Source organism: Muntiacus reevesi, chromosome 22, assembly GCF_963930625.1.
Source record: "Muntiacus reevesi chromosome 22, mMunRee1.1, whole genome shotgun sequence".
Taxonomy (NCBI): domain Eukaryota; kingdom Metazoa; phylum Chordata; class Mammalia; order Artiodactyla; family Cervidae; genus Muntiacus; species Muntiacus reevesi.
The window spans coordinates 24,909,642-24,930,256 of NC_089270.1; the positions used below are offsets into that span (position 1 = coordinate 24,909,642).

Genomic DNA, 20,615 nt, shown 5'->3' on the forward strand with positions numbered 1-20,615 from the left:
TTGTGATTACAATTCTAAGACAAGGCTTTTATTGTTTCATGGGAAAAATTCAGGCAATATTTACCATTTATAGGACCTATTTGCTGTTTCTCCTGAGTCATTACTGTTATTGTTTGTGGGGAGTGCCTTGGAAGTAGGTCTTTGTGAGAGTGTGGAAGGGCCCTGTTCTGCCAAGTTGCAGCATATCTGAAGTCCCCTCCACCTGAACCTTTGCTTTGACTTTTTGCTAAAGACTGGATTGCATCCAGGGAATGATGGCATGAAACCTCGTGCTTTTGCTCCCTCCCAGAAAGAACTTGACTTTTCTCTAGAAAAGTAAAACGTTAGATCTGGAAGTGACCTTGGAGATTGCTCTCTCACCCCTTTATTTCAGAGGAGACTTTGATGGGCCTTCACTTGCAAATTGAGCCTAAATTAAGCCTAAACTCCCAGTTGTTGCTAATAATTGTTATAGCATTAAGCTCTTCAGATACCTCAGCCATGACAATTTAAGGTGATAATACCTTTGCCTTTCATCCAGAAAGTGTTATTCTAGAATAATTCCTTATTTATCAATACCCTGTGCTGAGCACTGAAGAATTGATGCCTTTAAACTGTGGTGTTGGAGAAGACTCTTGAGAGTCCCGTGGACTGCAAGGAGATCCAACCAGTCCATCCTAAAGGAGATCAGTTCTGGGTGTTCATTGGAAGGACTGATGCTGAAGCTGAAACTCCAATACTTTGGCCACCTCATGCGAAGAGCTGACTCATTGGAAAAGACCCTGATGCTAGGAAAGATTGAGGGCAGGAGGAGAAGGGGATGACAGAGGATGAGATGGTTGGATGGCATCATCGACTCGATGGACATGGGTTTGGGTGAACTCCGGGAGTTGGTGATGGATGGGGAGGCCTGGCATGCTGCAGTTCATGGGGTCGCAAAGAGTCGGACACGACTGAGTGACTGAACTGAACTGAACTGTGCGATTCTGGTTAGCCTCAAGACTTCTCCGAACACTCTCTGTTGAGACCTCTGGTCCCAATAAGTATAGCTAACTAAGAGAGAAATGATACTTTCCACATGCCATTTGTTGGAGTATTTCATTCATTTATTCATCTAATCAACTGACATTAATTGAGCACCTACTGTGTATGGGATGCTATATCCACCTTTTAGTTGACTGAAATAGAAGTTTTGACTTTAGGAATACTTCACAGTCAAGAGGAGACAAATAGGTAAATAGACAGTTACAATGCAGAATGTGAAGACAGTGATGGCGGATTTTAGAATGTGAGATGGAAGCTCAGAAAAGGGGCCTTGAATGAGGCCTGATGTGGCCAGAGAAGACTTCTGGAAGGAAGTTATGCTGAGCTGAACTTTGAAGGATGAGCTGGAGTCTGATACAAAAGAAAAGCTGGTATCATGTCAATATTTCCCCCGCCTTTTTCAGGAGGAGGAAATACCTCCTGGTATTATCTGAATATTTTCTCCCTCCTTTCCCCAACCAATTTGGAGTAAAACATGCCTTCAGGAGAAAAGAGGAAACATTAATGACTAAGTGCCCCCTCTGGCTATTCTGACTTATAAATGGATTTTCAGTATCTCGGTTTTGCTGACAGGAGGACGTACCCAAATTTTGTTTAATGATCTGGAAGAAAGAGCCAAAACCTTTACCCCCTGGATATTCATTAGTAATCAAGGGAATGCTATTTTCTTGCCCCTCTCCACAGAGTGTTCTCATTGATAAAGAGACTGCAAGTCGACTGAAGTCTGTGATTAACACTACTCTGATTGTCACCAGCATACCTTATATTATCATGGCGCTGGGTGTGTTTTTTGGTCTGATCTTCACCTGGCTTGCGTGCAGAGGACAGAGATCCACGGATGAGGTGAGCAGTGTCTGGAGGAATGTCTGCCTTTCTAGATTATGTTCCCTGAGGACTTCAGCTGTGCTTCATTGAAGGGGTGTCCGTGGGCTCATGAGGGTGGACTCAGGTTTGATGCTGAGCACAGTGATTTCATGGTTGTGTTACTACTGAGCCAAATGAGGGGCAAGGGAAGTGTGTCAAAGATGGAGGGGTGATGGGATAATACTCTTCAGTGTTTCAGACTCTCTTGTTGGGACTAGAACCCCTGGGAGTAAGGATTACATCTTTGAAAAGAAGAATATATAACAGCTGAGCACCCAGACTTTGGTGTCAGAGTGTCCAGGTTCAAATCCCAGTTTTGACTCTTAATAGCTATGGGACCCTAGAAATCGTGCCTCAGCTTCTCCATCTGTAAGATGGGACAACTGAGCCTGACTTAGGAATTTTTTGTGAGGACTTGATGATACTTTAAACATAAAGCACTTGACCCAGTGTAAACATTTAGTAAGAGCTCAATAAATATATTGAGCTCAATAAATATTAGTTATAGGACAAAACAGCTCCATAATTACAGAGCAAGGCAGCCAGGGATCTGCTTGGGAAGAATCCCTGGTGTATCAGGAGACACCTACCACTGAGTCGTTACTGCACAATAAATGGTGGGCATGGGGGAGTGGTTCCTTTTCTTTGAGGGATGGGAACATCCCCACATGGATGGGATATCGGTCAGGTTGGCTTCCCGAAGTGACCAACAGGCCAACCCAGGGGTCTAAACACCTTCAGTGAGCCTTTCTTAAATTCTCACCGGCTTTCCAGTTGGCAACAGAGGCTTTTTCCCCTTCTGTCTTCACTGCCTCCATTAAGTGTCTGAGGCAAATATGAAGTAGGAAATGAAATAGGCTGAAACCATCTAAATCATGTTAGCTCAGATTTCCGTCTTCCGCATGCTTCCAGTATGCCTCTGGACCCATGCCCATCACATTAGCGTGAATTAGGGGTGAGGCAGCAATCTTTCCATTTCTATGTATGGATCTTAAAGTCACTGTAAAATGGATCTTACTGCTACAGACACAGATGAAAGCCCACGTAAATGTCATGACTGCTCCTACAGTTAACCATCTTCACATATTCAACAAGCAAACAATTATTGAGCACCCACCACCTCCAAGACATGGTTCTCTGATGGGTTTCTACTTGAAGGAGGCACATTAAATAATGTGTGATGAGGATTATGTTTCACGGGGACACTGGGAAGGGTACCTGCTCCAGTGGCAGGGTGAGGGTGTTAGAGCAGGCCTCCTGGAGAGGATTAGAGCTGAAAAAGATGGAACACGAGCAAGCAGGCCAAGAGAAGAGAAGGTGAGTGGGACGACATCCTTCCTATCGTTTTCTCCTCTTTCCACCTTCCTCCACCCCCTCCCCACACCTTTCCTATCTGGGGAGAAGCCGGTGACGTGACCACCTGACCCCACCGTCCTCTCTCTTCTGGTCTCAGGGAACTGCAGACGAAAGAGCGCCCCTCATACGAACCTAATCCAACCGTGAGCCGTGCCTGGGGAAGGAAGCATGCGCGCTGTTGTGACCTGGGCCATGATGACGTGGGGCGCCGTCTGCGTCCTCACGGGCTTGTCGCCTGCTGAGACAGGAGGACACCCCGTGCCGGCGTGTGATGAGCCCCTCCAGCAGAGGTTCAGGAACAGGCTGACCTGGTTGGCCGTTAGGATCCTGTGGTCCCTGACAGACTGTTTTGTTTTTCATGTGTCTAGCAAGTATTTAATAAACGCTTGTAATTTTTTGTTATTGTTGGGTGCTGGTAGCTCCAGAATTTTGTGACCACTGTCGTGGTTATAATGTCTTTGCATCACTTGTTAATGCTACTTGGTCTAACTTTATTCAGTACTCTTCATTCACCAGACTTTGTGCTCAGAATACATAAATATCACTTTAGGTTGTATTCCTCCATTCATTTCATCCACCAAACAGAAGTAAATAAGAGTTCGGAATGCAGGGTAAAATGGTAAACATCATTCAGTGGTATTCAAAGGCATTTAATTTCCTCTTTTGAAAAAGTACATATTGCCTTTCTTGTGAATCTTCAGTTCATAATTCCTCCAGGATGATAATTCAGTCTTCTGACCAGCTTCCACCCAGGATAGGAATCAAGCGGGGAAGGGGTTGGTGGGGTGGTCCCCAGGAGTTGATAGTAATAAGCACCCGAGGATTTTTGACTTGTACTTTTGTGAATCGAGAGAATGCATAAATAATGTTGGCGAGGACAAGTACACATGTTTCATATAGAATAGAGTGCTAGTTATGACCTTCGTGGGTAGTTTTTTTTTTATTAGTCAGAATGATCTTGATATGTGGAAAGGTGTTTCTGGGAAAATGTAATCAGTAAATGATTTTTTCCCCCCGAACCACCCTTGCCAAATACAACTGTGTTAACTACAGTACTATTGAGTGATTATTTGTAAAATTATTTATCAATATAGGAAATCTATCGATCCATAACCTAACTTACACTTAAATTTCAGGAAGTCTTACTGCACTAAATACACATTTCTTTTGGGGCAGTCTTCTTGGGAACTCTGAAATTGTTTTTATGAGTTGTTCTCTCCTCAGATTCAGTTCCTTTTGGTGTTTTGTGGCTCACTATCACTCACTGAATAGAGAAAAATGTGCCCTGCGCTTCCTGTGACAGTCGTTTTGCTGACAGATTGATGGTGTTTTAAAATAACTGCACAGGAAGTACTTTTAAGAAAGGTCACTTGGTGTCAAAAGCAGAGCCACCTGTCTGCAGAAGACCTCTTGACTCCCAATGTAACCTGAGTTAGGACTGAGAACCATCCTTTGTCACAGAATTCAAGCATATTTAAGGGCAATTTCTCTGATTCTTAAGGCTCACCATTCATTTTGGATTGAGAAACTTGTACAGTTAATCTGGCAGACCACACAGAGAACTTCTTAACAATTGAATCATTCTGCAGGATTTTTTTTGTTTAAAATGGGATTTCAGTGTAAGCAAACAAGGGAAAAAAGCCACAGATTTCACAAATATAGCTTATGATCCCGGTATGGAGGCAATAAATCATTTCCTTGACCCAATTTGCCTACTCTCTACACTAAAGCAATATGTAATGTTTCCCTTTTTTGAAGGAGCAATTCATTAAACTCTCAGTTTCTCTATAAATTAAGATAGAACCTATAGATACCCCAAATCACCAAAATGTGAGATGCTAAATTAAAGTTATTTTGTCTTTAGTAATGCCAAATATCTAGATGTTTTAATTCATCAACATTTAACTAGATAATTGGGACATCTTACTGTTATGCACCCACTTATTCACACAAATAAAACTGACAAGTCAATGCATACCCATTGATTCATTTTATTATCAAGATATAATCATCTGAGAGGAGGAAATTTTTAAATACTATAACAGTTAAAGATGTACACATTTTGACTGAATCCCACACAGCCAGGGACCCCAAAACATTATTTTCATATCATTCTTAATAGTTACTTGGCTTAAAAAAATCACATTTTATATTTTCCTCCTAAAAACTCTGTGGCAAACCCATACGCTGCAGTCAAGATTATAGACTGGTTAAGAACGCATGTACCTATTTGGTTTTTGGTTGAAAAATAACAAACCATTCCTCATGATCATTTTTGTGGAGCTGTTATCCTAGACAGGCTCCCAAAATCTTTGTGACTGTCACAATCAAAGAATACCATGTCCTGTACTATGATGCTCAATTTACAGAGAAACCCAACAGAGAGGTTACCTCCCTTCTCTCGGGGAAAACTGGGAGTTGAACACAGGACAGGAAATGGGCTTTGCCACTTTCCACTCCAGGCTTCTCCCACTAGACTTTATTCTGGAAAGATCACTAATGGTCAAGCAGGGCAGGTATTATACAACTAACTTCTATTGGGGTTTTTACTTAAGAGAGACTAATTCTTTATTTCAATTGCTTGAAATGAGAGTTCTGTAAAAGGTGACCTCCATCCTCGGCCCTCTGGGTACTATCACTGGGATTAATTGCTTGTGACTATTAAAGAGAATGCTGCCCAGAATGTCCTTCCTGTAGTTTATACTGCTGGTTCCTTTCATGTGATTCTTGACATGTGTATTTCTACCCTTAATGCAATGGAATATTTCACTAATAAAAAACTTTCTATGAAATTGCACTGGAAACTGTATGTCATGTCATCAGGCATTCAGTGGTCTATGGAGTTTCATTTGAAAGGTGCTCTTTGCCCCGTGGATGGAATCAGGCCTGAGTCATACCCCTTAGGCCACTTCCAATTTGAGCTCAAACTGTGGGGGACAGTTATAGGCAGTCTGACAAGCCTCCCTTCAAGTAGGTCCGATGCTATGCTTTTTTGCCTCAAGTCTTTCTCCAGAGCCCTGGAAGCCCCGCAGGAGCATGGGGGTTAATACTCCCAATTACTCATGCTCTGGGGCTTCCCAGGTGGCTCAGTGGTAAAGAATTCGCCTGCCAATGCAGGAGATGAAAGAGATGCAGGTTTGATCCCTGGGTCGAGAAGATCCCCTGGAGAAGGAAACAGCAACCCACTCCAGTACTCTTGCCTGGAGAATCCCATGGACAGAGGAGCCTGATGAGCTACCGTCCTTGGCGTCGCAAAGAGTTGGACAGGACTCAGTGACTGAATAGCAACAATAACTGATGCTCAACCAGAGTGGGCAGGAGTCAGCTGATAAGGGCTCCAGTCCTCAGAGGGCCAGTTCTCAGGCTCACTCTACGTGGTTCCTCAGCCAGGGTTGCCCAGACCAGAAACTGCCCCTGTTATCATCCTTCATTCCTGGCCTTATGTTCCTTACCCCCGCACGGCTGCTTCCAACCAAATAATCTACCTGTTTTAACTATCCCTATTCAGGTCTGTTTCCAGGTAAATGCAAACTGAAATACAGACAAATCCACCCAGAGGGCTCAGCAAGATCAGAGAGCTGTTGGAGAAATACTAGACCTTTGTGTCTGCGGACATTTGGACTGAAGTTATTAGCCCCCAAATTTAGATTACCTTTAAAACCTTTCCCATGCCAATAATACTGCAACTTATTTCTGAAGTCAGAGCCAATCCAGATCAACCATAACATTTAGCTCAGTGTTACAAACATCCTTATGTTATTAAGGATACTTGAAAACCTCAGTGTATGTGCTTTCTAGGGACTCCCAAAGCTGATTTCAACTGGCTTAAGTCACAGGAGAAGTTGTGGGATCATAAATGTAAACTTTCAACAAAGTTTCATGATGTTCTGTGAACCTGACTTGGAGCTAAGGGAAGGCTTGACTAAGGAAGCAACATTTGATTGAGACTGAAGAACAGGCAAAGTGAAGCATTGCAGACAAAGGTAACTGGACAGTGCGCAGGAGCTGGAAGGAACATGTTACATGTGACTGAGATAATATTTGGCTAGAATTCAGAGAAGGAAGAATAGTGGGAGATTAGGCTGGAAAGAAAGGCAGTCTTATTGCACCATGTTAAAGATTTTGTTACATATTGTATGATTCTACTTGCACCTGGTACTTAAAATAGATTCACAGAGTTTGTAAAAAGAGTGGTTACTGGGGGCTGAGAGAGTGGGGTTATTGGGTGCCCCCATTATGTCTAACTCTTTGTGATCCTACTGACTATAGTCTAGCAGGCTGCTCTGTCCTTGAGATTGTTCAGGCAAGAATACTGGAGTGGGTTGCCGTTTTCTCCTCCAAGGGATCTTTCCAGCTCAGGGCTCAAACTTGCAACTCTTGCGTGGGTAGATTCTTTATCTACTAGCACCTCTGTTCTTGAAACATGAAAGCAGTCATAGACACCACGTAAGTGAATTCTTTACCTACTAGCAGGTGGATTCTTTACCTACTAGCACCACTACTGCTAAGGCCAACAGGAAGGCATTAAAGGGTTGTGAAGTGGGCTGTTGGCTGGTGCAGGACAGGGAGAAGAATGGGAGATAAGACAGGTTTGTTTAGGAAAAACTCAGTCTAGCTGCAAGGTGAATAAACTGGAAGAGTCAGCCTCGATACAGGGAGGTCAGTTACAAGGCTGTTGTGTTAGGTGGTTTCTTTGGGGTCCCCACTGACGTTTAAGATGGATTTTGTCTAGGTATCATGAACCAGCTGGCAGGGTGAATTCCACAAAGTTGCAGAGCATGGATTAAGTAATGGGTTTTTAATATAGAAAAAAAAATTACAGGAAAAGGAAAGCAGAGACCCTCCACTTCCTGTCATCCCATGGAGAGGCAAGCTGAGGGTCAGAACTCTGTTTGTTTCAGTGCAGAGAGCATATTTACCTCTTTATAGGACGAGTGTGAAAAAGCAGTCTTGTCGATGGAGGAATACACAAGCAAGTGAACAACAGGCAATTTGGCCTTGGGCTGCCTACAGAATGTTACAATCTCCACTGCTGGGGTGAAGACACCAGTTACATGGGGCCCACCAATGGGTGCAGCCCTTCCCCTCCCCGAGGAGAAGGGGGAACCCCCAGTCACAGCTCGCTCATTCACCAGGCAACCTAGAATGAACAGCCAAGGTCATAGTCCAACTGTCCTGCTCATTGCACAGTATGGGCTGCTGCAGTAGTCTAGGCGGGAGCTGGCAAACATTGTTTTTTCTGTAAAAAGCCACTTAGAAAATAGTTTAGGCTTTGCAAGCCTCTCTGTCACAACTACTGACCTCTGCTCTTGAAGCATGAAAGCAGTCACAGACACCACGTAAGTGAATGCATATGTCTGCCACCCAAAGAAACTGTGTTTACAAAAATAGCAGCCCACATTTGGCCCATGGGCTGGCATTTGCTGATCCCTGGTCTGGGCAAGAGGTTACAGAAATTTGAATCAGGGAGATGGCAGTGGAAATGAAGTATTTCTGAAATATTTAAAAGATAAAATATATAAGTTGTTGTTGTTCAGTCGCTAAGTCGTGTTCGACTCTTTGCAACCAAAATAATGGGACTTGGAGATAGAAATGGGAAAGGCAAGGGAGAGAAGCATGTCAAGGAAATCATTCACTTCACAGTACTGAATAAGAGCCTGTCGTGTGGATGGGCACTCTGTTAGCACTAGAAACACAACCAGTAAACAAAGCAAAATTTCCTTCCTCACGGCACTAAGATTAAGAGCAGTCGGGCTAAGTGCTTCCATCGTCCGGGATGGGGAATACGTGTAACTCTATGGCTGATTCATATCAATGTATGACAAAACCCACTGAAAAAAAAAAAATTTAAAAAAAAAAATAATAAGTGCTTCCATCGTGTCCGACTCTGTGCGACCCCATGGACTGTAGCCCGCCAGGCTCCTCTGTCCATGGGATTCTCCAGGCAAGAATACTAGAGTGGGTTGCCAGGCTCTCGTCTAGGGCATCTTCCCAACCCAGGGATGGAACTTGCATCTCTTATGTCTCCTGCCTTGGCAGGTGGGTTCTTTGGTGGTGGTAACTGCTAAGGATATTAAAGTAGCCAGTGACAGGAGTGGAATCAGGGGAGGCTTTGTATTGAAGAAATGCTCGGCCATTCTTTTCCATCTGAGATGGTTCTCCTTTTCTACCCATAATTTCTGTGATTTGGCTCGGCTGGTTCTTCTGTCTCTTGGGCTCTGCTCTGGTCATATTACTGGTGCTCAGCTGTAACCTCTTCTCACTTGATCCTCTCCCCCTGACAATCCCATTGGCTCCCAGGCTTCAATAACAACCTAAACCTCATGGACCTCTCAGTTTAACCTCAGTCCCACATATCCAAGCACCTGCTGAATACCCTCAACCAGCTTGTGCTCAAATCCAGTAAGTAAAGCAAGGAACTCATTTTTTAATTTTTCCTTATCTTCCTCCCAAGTTCCAATGTCATCACAGTAGCTGGCTGTACAAGCCGGGAACCAGGGACTCCTGCTAGACTCCTGCTTGTCTGCCTCCCCACACCCTCAGTCATTAAGCCCACCTGCTCTTCGGTCTCCATTCCTGTTGTCCTCATCCATATACCAGTGTTCTCACTGAGCCTCCTGGAATGACCACTTTTAGAATTACTTAATTACTCACTTACATTTTCAAAACCTGTAATGGGTTTAATATGACAAAGTTTTCCTCCACCCCATCTCCTTGCCACCCAATTCATCTTCTCAGAAAACCAAAGTTACTCATTTTTAAACATGTATCTTTCCAGGTATATTTTATACAAATATGTGTAACTACATATTCTAGCCCTCTTTTTCTCCACCGAAATTGTAGCATATCATATTCAAGGTATTGTGTTTACATAATTTATCTTTGAGATCTTTCTTTTCAGTACACAGAGCTTTATTGTTCCTATTGCAACGCTGAATAGTATTCCTTTGTATGAATGCAACTATTTAGGCAAAACACTGTTTCCAATCATTTGTTATTATAAACTGTTGTAACAGATAACCTTGTATTCCATTAATTTTGCCAAATAATTTACAAGATAAATTCCTGGAAGTAGCATTGCTAGGTCCAAAGACAATTTTAATAGTCATATGGCTTTTTTGTTGGTTTTATTTGTATTAAAGTTACAAAAGCACATAGATTTAAGAATCACATAATTCTACAAAGTCTCCACCAAGAATTCTTTTCTCCCTCTATTCTCTTTTTCTAATTTAAATTTATTTTTAATTGGAGGGTAACTGCCTTACAATGTTGTGGTTTCTGCCATACATCAACATGAATCAGTCATAAGTACCGCTATGTTCCCTCTCTCTTGAACTTTCCTCCCACTACCTACCAAGAATTCTACAAAACATAAAAACCTAAATTCTCAGAGGCACTTCTTTCTGCCTTTTTCTCCCCCCGCCCCACCCCCAGTATTACCCCATAACTTTAAGTGACCTGGTGCTTGGTGAATGTTCCACTGACTCTCCAAGGGCGTCCTGGGTAGCTCAAATAGTAAAGAATCTGCCTGCAATGCCGAAGACGTCGGTTCGATCCCTGGGTCCGATCTCTGGGTCGGGAATCCCCTGGAGAAGGGCATGGCAACCCACTCCAGTATTCTTGCCTGGAGAATTCCACGGGCTGAGGAGCCTAGCGGCCTACAGTCCATGGGGTCGCAGAGTCGGATGCGACTTTCACTTTCACATTGACTTTCCACTACAGAAAAGGACGGTTTAGCTCTCTTTCCTAGCCTGTCTTCATTAGACACTGGCATTCAGCCTGCTTGCACATCTTTCCCAAGGGGGCCTCCCTAGAGCCGTTTTTTAAAGGCTCTCAGGCGACAGGTCACAGCAAGCTTCCCTGCGTCTCAGCTAGGCTGTGCAGCTCCCCGCCACGTGAAGCCACAAGGCCCCCGGAAGCTAGCCGGGCCGGGGGCGTTCCCTCTCCACCTCCACCCCCTACGCCTTTCCAGCATTCCGGCCTGTATGGCTAGGCCAGAAAAGAGGCGGGACTCCCTGATCGGGAGGCGGTTTCCTCGCCGGATCGAAAAGCGGAGTGCACCGAGTGTCGCGGGAGCAGCACCTTGGTCCCCTGCTCCCGCGACATGGCCTTCAACTTTGGTACTGCGTCTGGCACTTCAGGTACCGCTGCAGCCACCGCGGCTCCCGCGGGTGAGTGACTTCCCCGGACCTTCTCCGGGCGAGGAGGGTAGGTCTTCGGTCCGAGACTCTTCGGCTTGGGGATCCTGGGGTCTCCTGCCCGCGCGGAGACTTTGGGGGCTTCGGAAAAGGGCGGGCGGCAGCCGAGCGGGCGACGGCGGCTCCTGAGGAGGCCGCGGGAGGGATGGGGGCCCAACCCGGTGCTCGCGCGCGCGCGCGAGGCCCCGCAGGCCCCTCTCCTCGTAGGGTGCGTTTCCCGCCATCCGGGAATCGGGCTCAGAGAGACCCGAGGCGGCTTCTGTCACCGTTTGCCAGAGCCCCGTCCTCCCTCCCCTCCCCGCCGCAGCCTCCAGGACTTGCGCGAACTCTTCGCCGGTTTCCCGCTGCTGGGTTCGGCGAGGATCCGGCTGGGGAGCCTGAAGCGCTGCCCTGCGGCTCCCTCGGCCCTGGCCCTTTAGCTTCTCACTGCGGGACTGCAGGCTCCTGCCCCTTCTTCCTGTCCCCGCCTCCTCCTCGGCTTTCTTAACTCAGGTTGGAGCAAAGTCAGGGTTTGTCTTTGTTCACTTCTGTGAAACCTCCTGCAGACTCTTCTAATCCTTATCTTGCTTTCTTTTTCTTCTTTTTTCTTCCCCCTCTCCCCTTTTAAAATTCTGTTTGTTTCTTTGCCTGCACGCCTATCAGGATTTGGTGGGCTTGAGACTGCCAACTCCACCGCCAGTGGGTTTAATTTTGGGGGTTTCGGATTAACTGCTAATCCTGCAGTGAACTTTAATATTGGGAATTTCGGTGTTTCTACCACCTCGGCGACTCCGTTCAATTTTGGTAACAGTCTGGCAAGTGCAGGTAGATATGCGGGTCGTCTGTGTAACGAATGTTGGGAGCTGGAGTCCAAGAATATTTTGTGGTTCCAGAGTTTGAGAAAGAACAGCGACTTGTCTAATAAGGAAAGAAAAATCATTTCCTAACGTCGAATCAAAAACATTTGTATTAAGTTTTGACTCTTAAAAGATTTGGTTTGGGGAAGTCTTGCAAGTTATTATATAATATTCCTTTGTTAAATTTGCATTTGATTGAGTAGATTTGAGTGATTTGAAATTGGAGTGAATTTTTATTTTGAGTGGAATATGTCTTCCAAATTATTAAATATCTCTTTTCAAAATATAAGGTCAACAGTCAGGCCCATTTTCCTGGAATTCTTGGACTCCTGCGGTCATTTTTTTTCCATTTTTCCTGCATCTTTCATTGGAATTTCATTTGATTGTCTTTGTGTTTCCTGAGAGAAACAAATCTTATACGAACAGCAGCAACCTGTCTTGTTTTTTTAATCTGTATAATAATAATAATGTCTCTCTTTAATAAACTGAGCAGATTAGGATACATTTCTGTAAGATACAGTAATTATAGTAAGAATCCCCAGTTCTTTACTGGATTTTTTGAGAAATGACCCGAGCAGTTTATCTTCAGATAGCATTGACTTCTAAAATGTAGGCTAGACATCTTTGCACTAAAAAAGATAATTATGAAGATTTTGTATCTATATGGATCATTTGAAGCTCATTGAAAATTCTGCAAAACACAAACTTTGTGTGTCTATATATATATATGAAAAAATTGTGAGTAGGTAGGTCTCTGTACCTAGAATACAATGACCCTATAGAAAAGTCTTGTTCTTCAGCTGCTCGTATATGAATTTATTGTTCATATTCTCTAACATATGCCACTTATGCCCATGCCAATTATATGCATTTGGTAAGCATGATTTATTCCCTAAGACCTATTTGGAAGTCTGGCATTTTGTGCAGTCACTTGTTACTGCAATGTGAATATGACCTTGGCATTTGATTTGAAAACATTTTGAAGAATACTTGAGTATTCCAAAGATTAAACAATCCGTTATCATTAAGGTATATTTAAAGTGGTCACATATCACTGTTTTTGGTATGTTTACTTTTCCTTCTTTGCTTAAAATTGGCACTGGGTAAAACAGAAACATTTTTCTGAAATTTGTGTTTCCAAACAAACCCACCCAGCTTGTAACTCAACAACCAGTTGGTATTTGCTTGATTTCGTGTTCATTTGGAGTTGTCACTGTTAAGTTTTGAGTTGTGATAACTGTTTTAACTACTTCTACATATCTTCATTAACTTAGTCTTCAGCAAAGGATTGGTTGAAATTCTTGTATACTTTTAAAATTTTATATCCTAGCAGATCCATTATTATTAATAAATATTTTTCATATTATGGAGCATGTTAAGATACCAGTGCTTTTATCGTATAGCCAATTCAGAGTAGTTTTTCTGTGACACTTAGAAGTAATGAAAAAGATTAGGAATAGTATTTAGTACTTTAGGTGATTTTTATCAAAATGTTTGCAGTTTGCAGTACCACAGTAGAATCTACAAGTAAATAGAGTATTTGGTTGTGCCTGGATACAACATGTAGTCTACTCTTGAATAATTTTCTCAGTCAGAATCATGTAATGACTATCAATGGGCTGTGGGTTTTTTTCCTTTTTGTATCTCTTACATTACAATATTAATGAATCTCTGTGCTTTTTGCCAGAAATATATGAGATTGAAAGTTAGAATCCCAGAAAGTCTGCAGTATAAGTCAGAGAGGACTAATGGTTTAAACATCTGTCTTAAAAGTCTTTTTCGGCATCTCTTTGGTAATCAAAGACTGACAGTAAAGGGAGAAAACGCAATTTTATATTGGCTAGCATTCCACTCCACTCATATGTCAAGTTGCATTGGTAAAGATTAATTTTGTCTTTAGATTTATCTGAAAATGAAATTTGTGTATCTGTCAGTTCCCAAACTGTGGTGCAGGGTCTGGTGATGGCTCTGCTCTCCTTTGAGGCCACTACAGCCTTTGATTTTTTTTTTCCCTTATCTCTTCAAGAAGTAACATTCTTGTTGTATAAAAGTCATTATATTGGTATGTTTAATTGGAAAATTGCTTAGTCTTGATGGAGACTAAGTAGAAATGTAAGTTAGAATATAAATTAATTCACCAAAACCAAGGTTGCAAACTGGCAACACAGTCTGCTGATATGATGTTTATCACACTGTCTTAAAAATATTTGAATTAGTTGCAAAAAGTCAGTTGAATTCGGGTTTTAAATTATGTAAATTTCACATTAAAAAATCTAAATTTTTCTATTTCTCTTGGGGAAAATGAGAACACATATAACACTACTCAACTACCATTCTCCTGTAGCAGTCATCTGCTGGAATTTAGGAACTGCTGCCATTTAAAAAAACTGCCCACATTGATCAGTTCCACCAGTCAGTAAACAGCCTGTGTCTTACAGACATTTGTTCCTGCTCTAAAAGTACATAGTCATTTTAGTGTTTGTTACACAAACATTAACTAAATAGGCTTAACATGTTTTCTCAGCCATAACTTAATCACTTCTTTAGTTGAAAGGTATATATTGCCTTGTGGTAAATACTTACATAATTTAGAAAAGAAATTACCTCGTATGTATTCAAAAATTCTTCATTTCTATTTTATTTATGCTTTTTTAATTAGGTGGGTTTGGAGGATTTGGGACAACGTCTACCACAGCGGGTTCTGCATTCAGCTTTTCTACTCCAGCTAACACAGGCACTACTGGTAAGAAGATATCATATGTCATTTGTAGAAGAAAATGAGCTACAGATCAGATTGCTGTTTTAACTTAAAATTGCTAATTTTTCATTCAAAGGATTCTTTGGTAGTACTCAGAACAAAGGTTTTGGATTTGGGACTGGTTTTGGCACGACAACTGGAACTAGTACTGGCTTAGGTACTGGTCTGGGGACCGGACTTGGATTTGGAGGATTTAATACACAGCAGCAGCAGCAGCAGCAACAGACTAGTAAGTACAAGAGGTTTTCATTTTCAGATATGAAACCATGACCATATAATATCATTTAGTGCACTGTTCAAAACATTTGAGTAGATACCTTTTTTTTTTTGGAGGAGTTATAAATATCATATTCCACAGGATTCCAAAGCTATTTCTCATGTTCAAATATAGTGATAGCAACTAGGGGAAAGACAGATTGGCATGATTATGATTATAAGACCTCTGTGTTTAGTGCCATTCTATTAAAGTTTTTGTTGTTGGTAAAAACACATGTATGTAAAGCTGCACAGAAATACAGCTTCACGAATTGTATATAAGATGAATGCCCTTGTAACCACTGGCCCATGTCAGGAGGTGGACCGCTAACCAGCCACTTCAGAAACCCTCCACATTCTTCTCCTAGTCATTTCCCCATCAAAGGAAATAGTTTTGCCTTTTATGTTGATCACTTCCTTACTTTTCTTTATGGTTTTGTTACTCAAGTGTGTGAACAGTAGTGTTCACTTTCATTTGTCTTGAATCTCTGTAAGTCCCCTTTTTTAGTTTTCTTTTTTATTTTTCAATTTGTTGATGAAATCAGATCATTTATCCTATAGAAGTTGACAGTCAGGACTTTATGATTGCATTCCTTTTGTATAGTTAACATACCTTTGTCCTCTGTATTTCTTGTAAATTGGGTTGGATCTAAGGGGTTATTTATATTGATCACTCAGTTTTTTATTTGTTTGCAAGACTACTTTATAAATAGTGTTCTATTTTTTTTTATCAAGAGGCATATAATATCTGATTGTCTCTATTTTTTGTGATGTTACCAGTGGCCATTGGTGATGATTACCAAGGTCCATTAATTCATTAGGGGTTGCCAAATGGTATTATTCTGTGTGCTTCCTTTTCCATTTGTTTGTTGAAATAACTTCTGTAAAGAGAAACTTCTCCTCATCTACTATTTGAATAATTCTTCTCCTTTATTCTTAGCTTTCAAAATAAAGATTTGGTTCCCTATCCTTGTTCAGAGGTAACCTTTTTTTTAATGTCAGGAACTGAAGTATTTAAATTATTTGATATTTTTCAATCCATTGCTGTTTTCCATATAGATGTTTAAATTGTTCCATCTTTAGCCAGTGTCAACCTCTTCAGGTTGGTTCCCAAGTCATCTTGGTACACAAGTGTAGCGTGAGTCTTTGATAGCTTCCTTACTAGCTGATGTGGCATTATGTTCCAGGGTTATCCTGTATATATGTATGTATGTATGTGTGTGTGTATGTATGCTTATATGCTCAGTCCCTCATTCATGTCCGACTCTTTGCGACCCCATGGACTGTAGCCCACCAGGCTCCTCTGTCCGTGAAATTCTCTAAGCAAGGATACCGGAGTGGGTAGCCATTCCTTTCTCCAGGAAATCTTCCTGACCCAGGGATTGAACCTGGGTCTCCTGCATTGTAGGCAGATTCTTTACAACTGAGCCACCAGGGAAGCCCTTTATCTGTATGGATTAGTATATTTAATTATCACAGGAACTCTATGAAATAGAACTCTTACTACCTCCATTTTATAGATGGGGAGAGGTAACTGAGAGAACTGTGCCTTGCCTATACGTCTTCTGAGATGTACAGGAAAACAGATTCAGGTTCCTTGACTTCCTCCGTAATGCTCTTTTTGCTTTTCTGCAATTTGCTACCTCCTAAAATTACTGCTGTTTCATTTTTCTTAGATGACTCGATTGATTGGCTAGAATTCACCTACTCAGTCATTGAAGCTTAGTAACTTATTAAACATGAATTTCAACAATTATTAACCAATAAAATGAAGAAAATAGAATTTTTCATTCTTGTGTTATAAGAAAGTAATATATCTTTCTTACTTTCCTCCTGCAACAATATGAAGTTAGATGGAAATCCAAATAGTTAAGAAAAAGAAAGGAAAAATGAAGGTTTTTCTTTGTTTCTTGACATGAAGTCTCTTCAACTATGTTATTATAGTTACACTTATTTTTCTTTGGAAAAATGGGAGTTTGAATCTGGTGCTGTTCATTTTCAGAATGAAAAGGGTTCATTCTCCTTTAAGTGTGTGTTGTTATGTCAAGACTCTGGGTATATAAGGTATATATACTGGGTTTATAAGGTTGCTCATAATCTCTAGGGAGATAGAATAGCAAACTTTCAATTAGATTGTCTAATAAACATTCAGTTATAAAAAACAGATGTGTGAAAGCACTGAAATACACCATACAGAGTGCTTTGGAATGTAGAGGAAAAGTCGAATCTTAAGGGACTTAGATGGTTGGATAAAGTCAGAAAAGGATATTCTAGGCAGAGGGACTAACACGACAAAGGCATGAATGCCTGGCACAGTGTGGTGAATTTGGGACCTGCTGTTATAAGGAGTTTGAGTTTACTCCACAAAGATTGTGAAGCTTTTGTGTCATTTTTAAAAACTCCTGTTTGTACGAGGCACTTGCTGTCTGATACACCTAATCTTGGTTATCTGCTGACTTCCTGGACAGGACCTCTTATTCATTGAACACTTTGGCAGTTGGTTTTTGCTGCGTGGCTCAGTCAGTAAAGCCTCTGCCTGCAGTCCAGGAGATCTGGGTTCAATTCCTGGATCGGGAAGTTCCCCTGGAGAAGAAAACGGCAACCCACTCCACTATTCTTGCCTGGAGAATCCCATGGACCAAGGAGTCTGGCAGGCTATAATTAATGGCATCGCAAGAGTTGGATACAACTTAGCACTATCTTCTTCTTCTGAGTTTTGCTTTTTGACTTGTGCTGTCAATCTGAGTTATTTTAGCATTCACATACCTATGTACGCAGACAGTCATGCCATCTACCTTTTATTCCAAAGACCTTCATTTCACTTTAGCCACAAATCTTACCTTGGACTTTGGCAACCGACATCTGCTGCTGCTGCTGCTAAGTCGCTTCAGTCGTGTCCGACTCTGTGCGACCCCATAGATGGCAGCCCACCAGGCTCCCCCGTCCCTGGGATTCTCCAGGCAAGAACACTGGAGTGGGTTGCCATTTCCTTCTCCAATGTGTGAAAGTGAAGTCACTCAGTCGTGTCCGACTCGTAGCGACCCCATGGACTGCAGCCTACCAGGCTTCTCCATCCATGGGATTTTTCAGGCAAGAGTACTGGAGTGGGGTGCCATTGCCTTCTTTGTTGGCAACATCTGAAACTGTTCTAATTCCATAATTCACTAATGTAAACATCCCACAACCTTTGCTTTTTAAGCCTACCTTTTCAACTACTTTCAACATAGCTGTTCTTAGACCTTGTTTTGATTTTTAGACCACTGACACTTTCTACACTTCACTCAGCTCCTTCACTGTTCTTTCTAACTAGTGTAAGAGTCCTTGTCCTTCCATTTCAGTCACTCTTACGAAGACGCTAAACTTCCTTATCCTTGTATCATGTTTCCCTGAAAGAACAACCTGAAGCTTGTGTAAGCCCAGTATCTATCTAGATACCGCTTGAGAAAATCATACAGTACAGGAGATTGAATAGTACCTCCAGATTCTTAATCACCAACCCAAGTTGGGCCCTCAACATTGCTTGGTAATCCTGTGAAGTTTCTATTTTCAAATTATTCTCCTGCTTTCTATAAGTTATTTTAAGCCTTTATTCTCTTCAAATCTCAAATTTCTCTGTTCTCACTTTTAGCAGATGGCCTTGACCTCTACTTCAAAGAGAAAATAGAAGCCCTCATTGTAATTCCTTCAGCTGCCCATTGCCAAACCTAGTTTATCTATCTCCCTCTGTATCCATTCTTTTCTCTTTTCGCCTGTGCTTTGGATCTCATATCATCCCACCTTCTGGGGCCGTTTGTGCTGTGGATTATTTTTCCCAGCAACCCCTCGCCCCATTCCACCTTTTACTCCCCACCAAAAAAAGTCTTCAGCTTCTCTATCCAAGGATTATTCTCATCCACATTTAAATCATCTGCAATTTCTTTTTTCTTTAAAAAGTGAAAGCAAAACAACTTTTATTTCACATCTTTCTTCGGCTGTTGCTGCCTATCACTCTCTTCTCCCCTTCATAATCTACTTGGAACAGATGTAAAAGAATGGGATCCCCTGCTGCTATCTTCAGTTACCTCTTAGACTACACTGGTTTCTAAATTCTTTCTTTACTCAATCAAGTGTGTGTAAGTTGATCAGTTGTGTCTGACTCTTTGCAGCCTCCTGGACTGTAACCCACCAGGTTCCTCTGTCCATGGAACTCTTCAGGCAATAATACTGGAGTGGGTATTATATCCCCTTCTCCAGGGGATCTTCCTGACCCAGGGATCGAACCCTGGTCTCCCACATTGCAGGCAGATTCTTTGCTATCTGAGCCATCAGGGAAGCCAAATCAAGTAATTAAGGTCATTAATCTCTCAAATCCACTGAACATCCACTGTTCTTGAACTGTGAAAAAGTCTAACATATAAAAATAGAATAGTAAAATGACCCCATAGTCTACCAAATAGATTGAACAAAAATCAGAATCTACCACATTTGCTCTCTCTCCTCCTTCCTCGTCTGTTTTTTTTTTAATTGCTGAAGTACTTTAAAGCAAACCTCAAACATATCATTTCACCCTTATTTTACTGCTTTACTGTGCTTTTCTCTTTAAAACCATGGAGTCATTCCGACTCACAGCTCCTTGGTATCATCTAATACCCGGCCCTTAATCAGATTCCCCGTATGTCTCAGTAAAGTTTTCCTCAGTTGGCTTCTTCAAATCATGATCCAAAGAGAGTCACACATTTACTTTCTTGTTACGTCTGCTAGTATAGAGAATTCTTTTCAGTATAGATAGTTTCTTACTTAAGGTTTCTTTTTTTTTTTTTTTTAACCTGGCTCGTGAATTGTTGAAGAAATTGAACCAGTTGTGCTGTGAAATATCCCTTATTCTAGATTTCTTTGTTTCCTTGTAGAATCATTTAACTTTATGCCTCAGATTTCTGGTGAATGAAGTTAGCTTTTAGACTTTCTTAGACTTAAGTTTGACTTTTTAGCATGAATACTCTGCACGTGGTGCTGTGTGCTTCCTGTTAAGAGGCTATCTGCTTTAGAGATGCTAAGATTGACCAGTTGGTTCAGGTGGTGAGGCTAACCTATAAAGTTCCCCATCATTCTTTAACCTAATGGTTTCGTTAACTGATGGCCATTGCCTCAGTTACTTTATCAGGAGTTGCAGAATGGTGACTTTCTAATTGTGCCCTGTCTTCCACACTGAAATTCTTCTGTAAAAGGAGTTTTTCTTCATCCCTTTCCCCCACAAGACTGCTTGGTCACCCTGAAATAGAATTTGTATAGGAAAGGCATAATAAATTCTTTCTTTTTAATTGATAGTATTTGTAAGAAGTTTTTGGT

General features: G+C 41.7%; 2 protein-coding genes across 3 annotated transcripts in view; both read left to right on the forward strand.

Annotated features, from left to right (window-relative positions):
- Positions 1 to 6,035, forward strand: part of SCARB2 (scavenger receptor class B member 2) — a 74,686-nt gene extending 68,651 nt beyond the window's left edge. The window contains exons 11-12 of the mRNA XM_065913971.1: positions 1,708 to 1,866; positions 3,341 to 6,035. Of these exons, the coding sequence (XP_065770043.1) occupies positions 1,708 to 1,866; positions 3,341 to 3,379 (198 nt within the window). The 3' untranslated portion in view covers positions 3,380 to 6,035. The remainder of the gene's footprint in view (positions 1 to 1,707; positions 1,867 to 3,340) is intronic.
- A 4,644-nt stretch (positions 6,036 to 10,679) lies between these two features.
- NUP54 (nucleoporin 54) overlaps positions 10,680 to 20,615 on the forward strand; it is a 30,209-nt gene continuing 20,273 nt past the window's right edge. The window contains exons 1-3 of one of the 2 annotated variants that reach the window (XM_065913897.1): positions 10,680 to 11,451; positions 14,937 to 15,020; positions 15,112 to 15,264. In XM_065913897.1, the coding sequence (XP_065769969.1) occupies positions 11,229 to 11,451; positions 14,937 to 15,020; positions 15,112 to 15,264 (460 nt within the window). In that variant the 5' untranslated portion in view covers positions 10,680 to 11,228. The remainder of the gene's footprint in view (positions 11,452 to 14,936; positions 15,021 to 15,111; positions 15,265 to 20,615) is intronic. The other variant, XM_065913898.1, reaches the window with a different exon arrangement.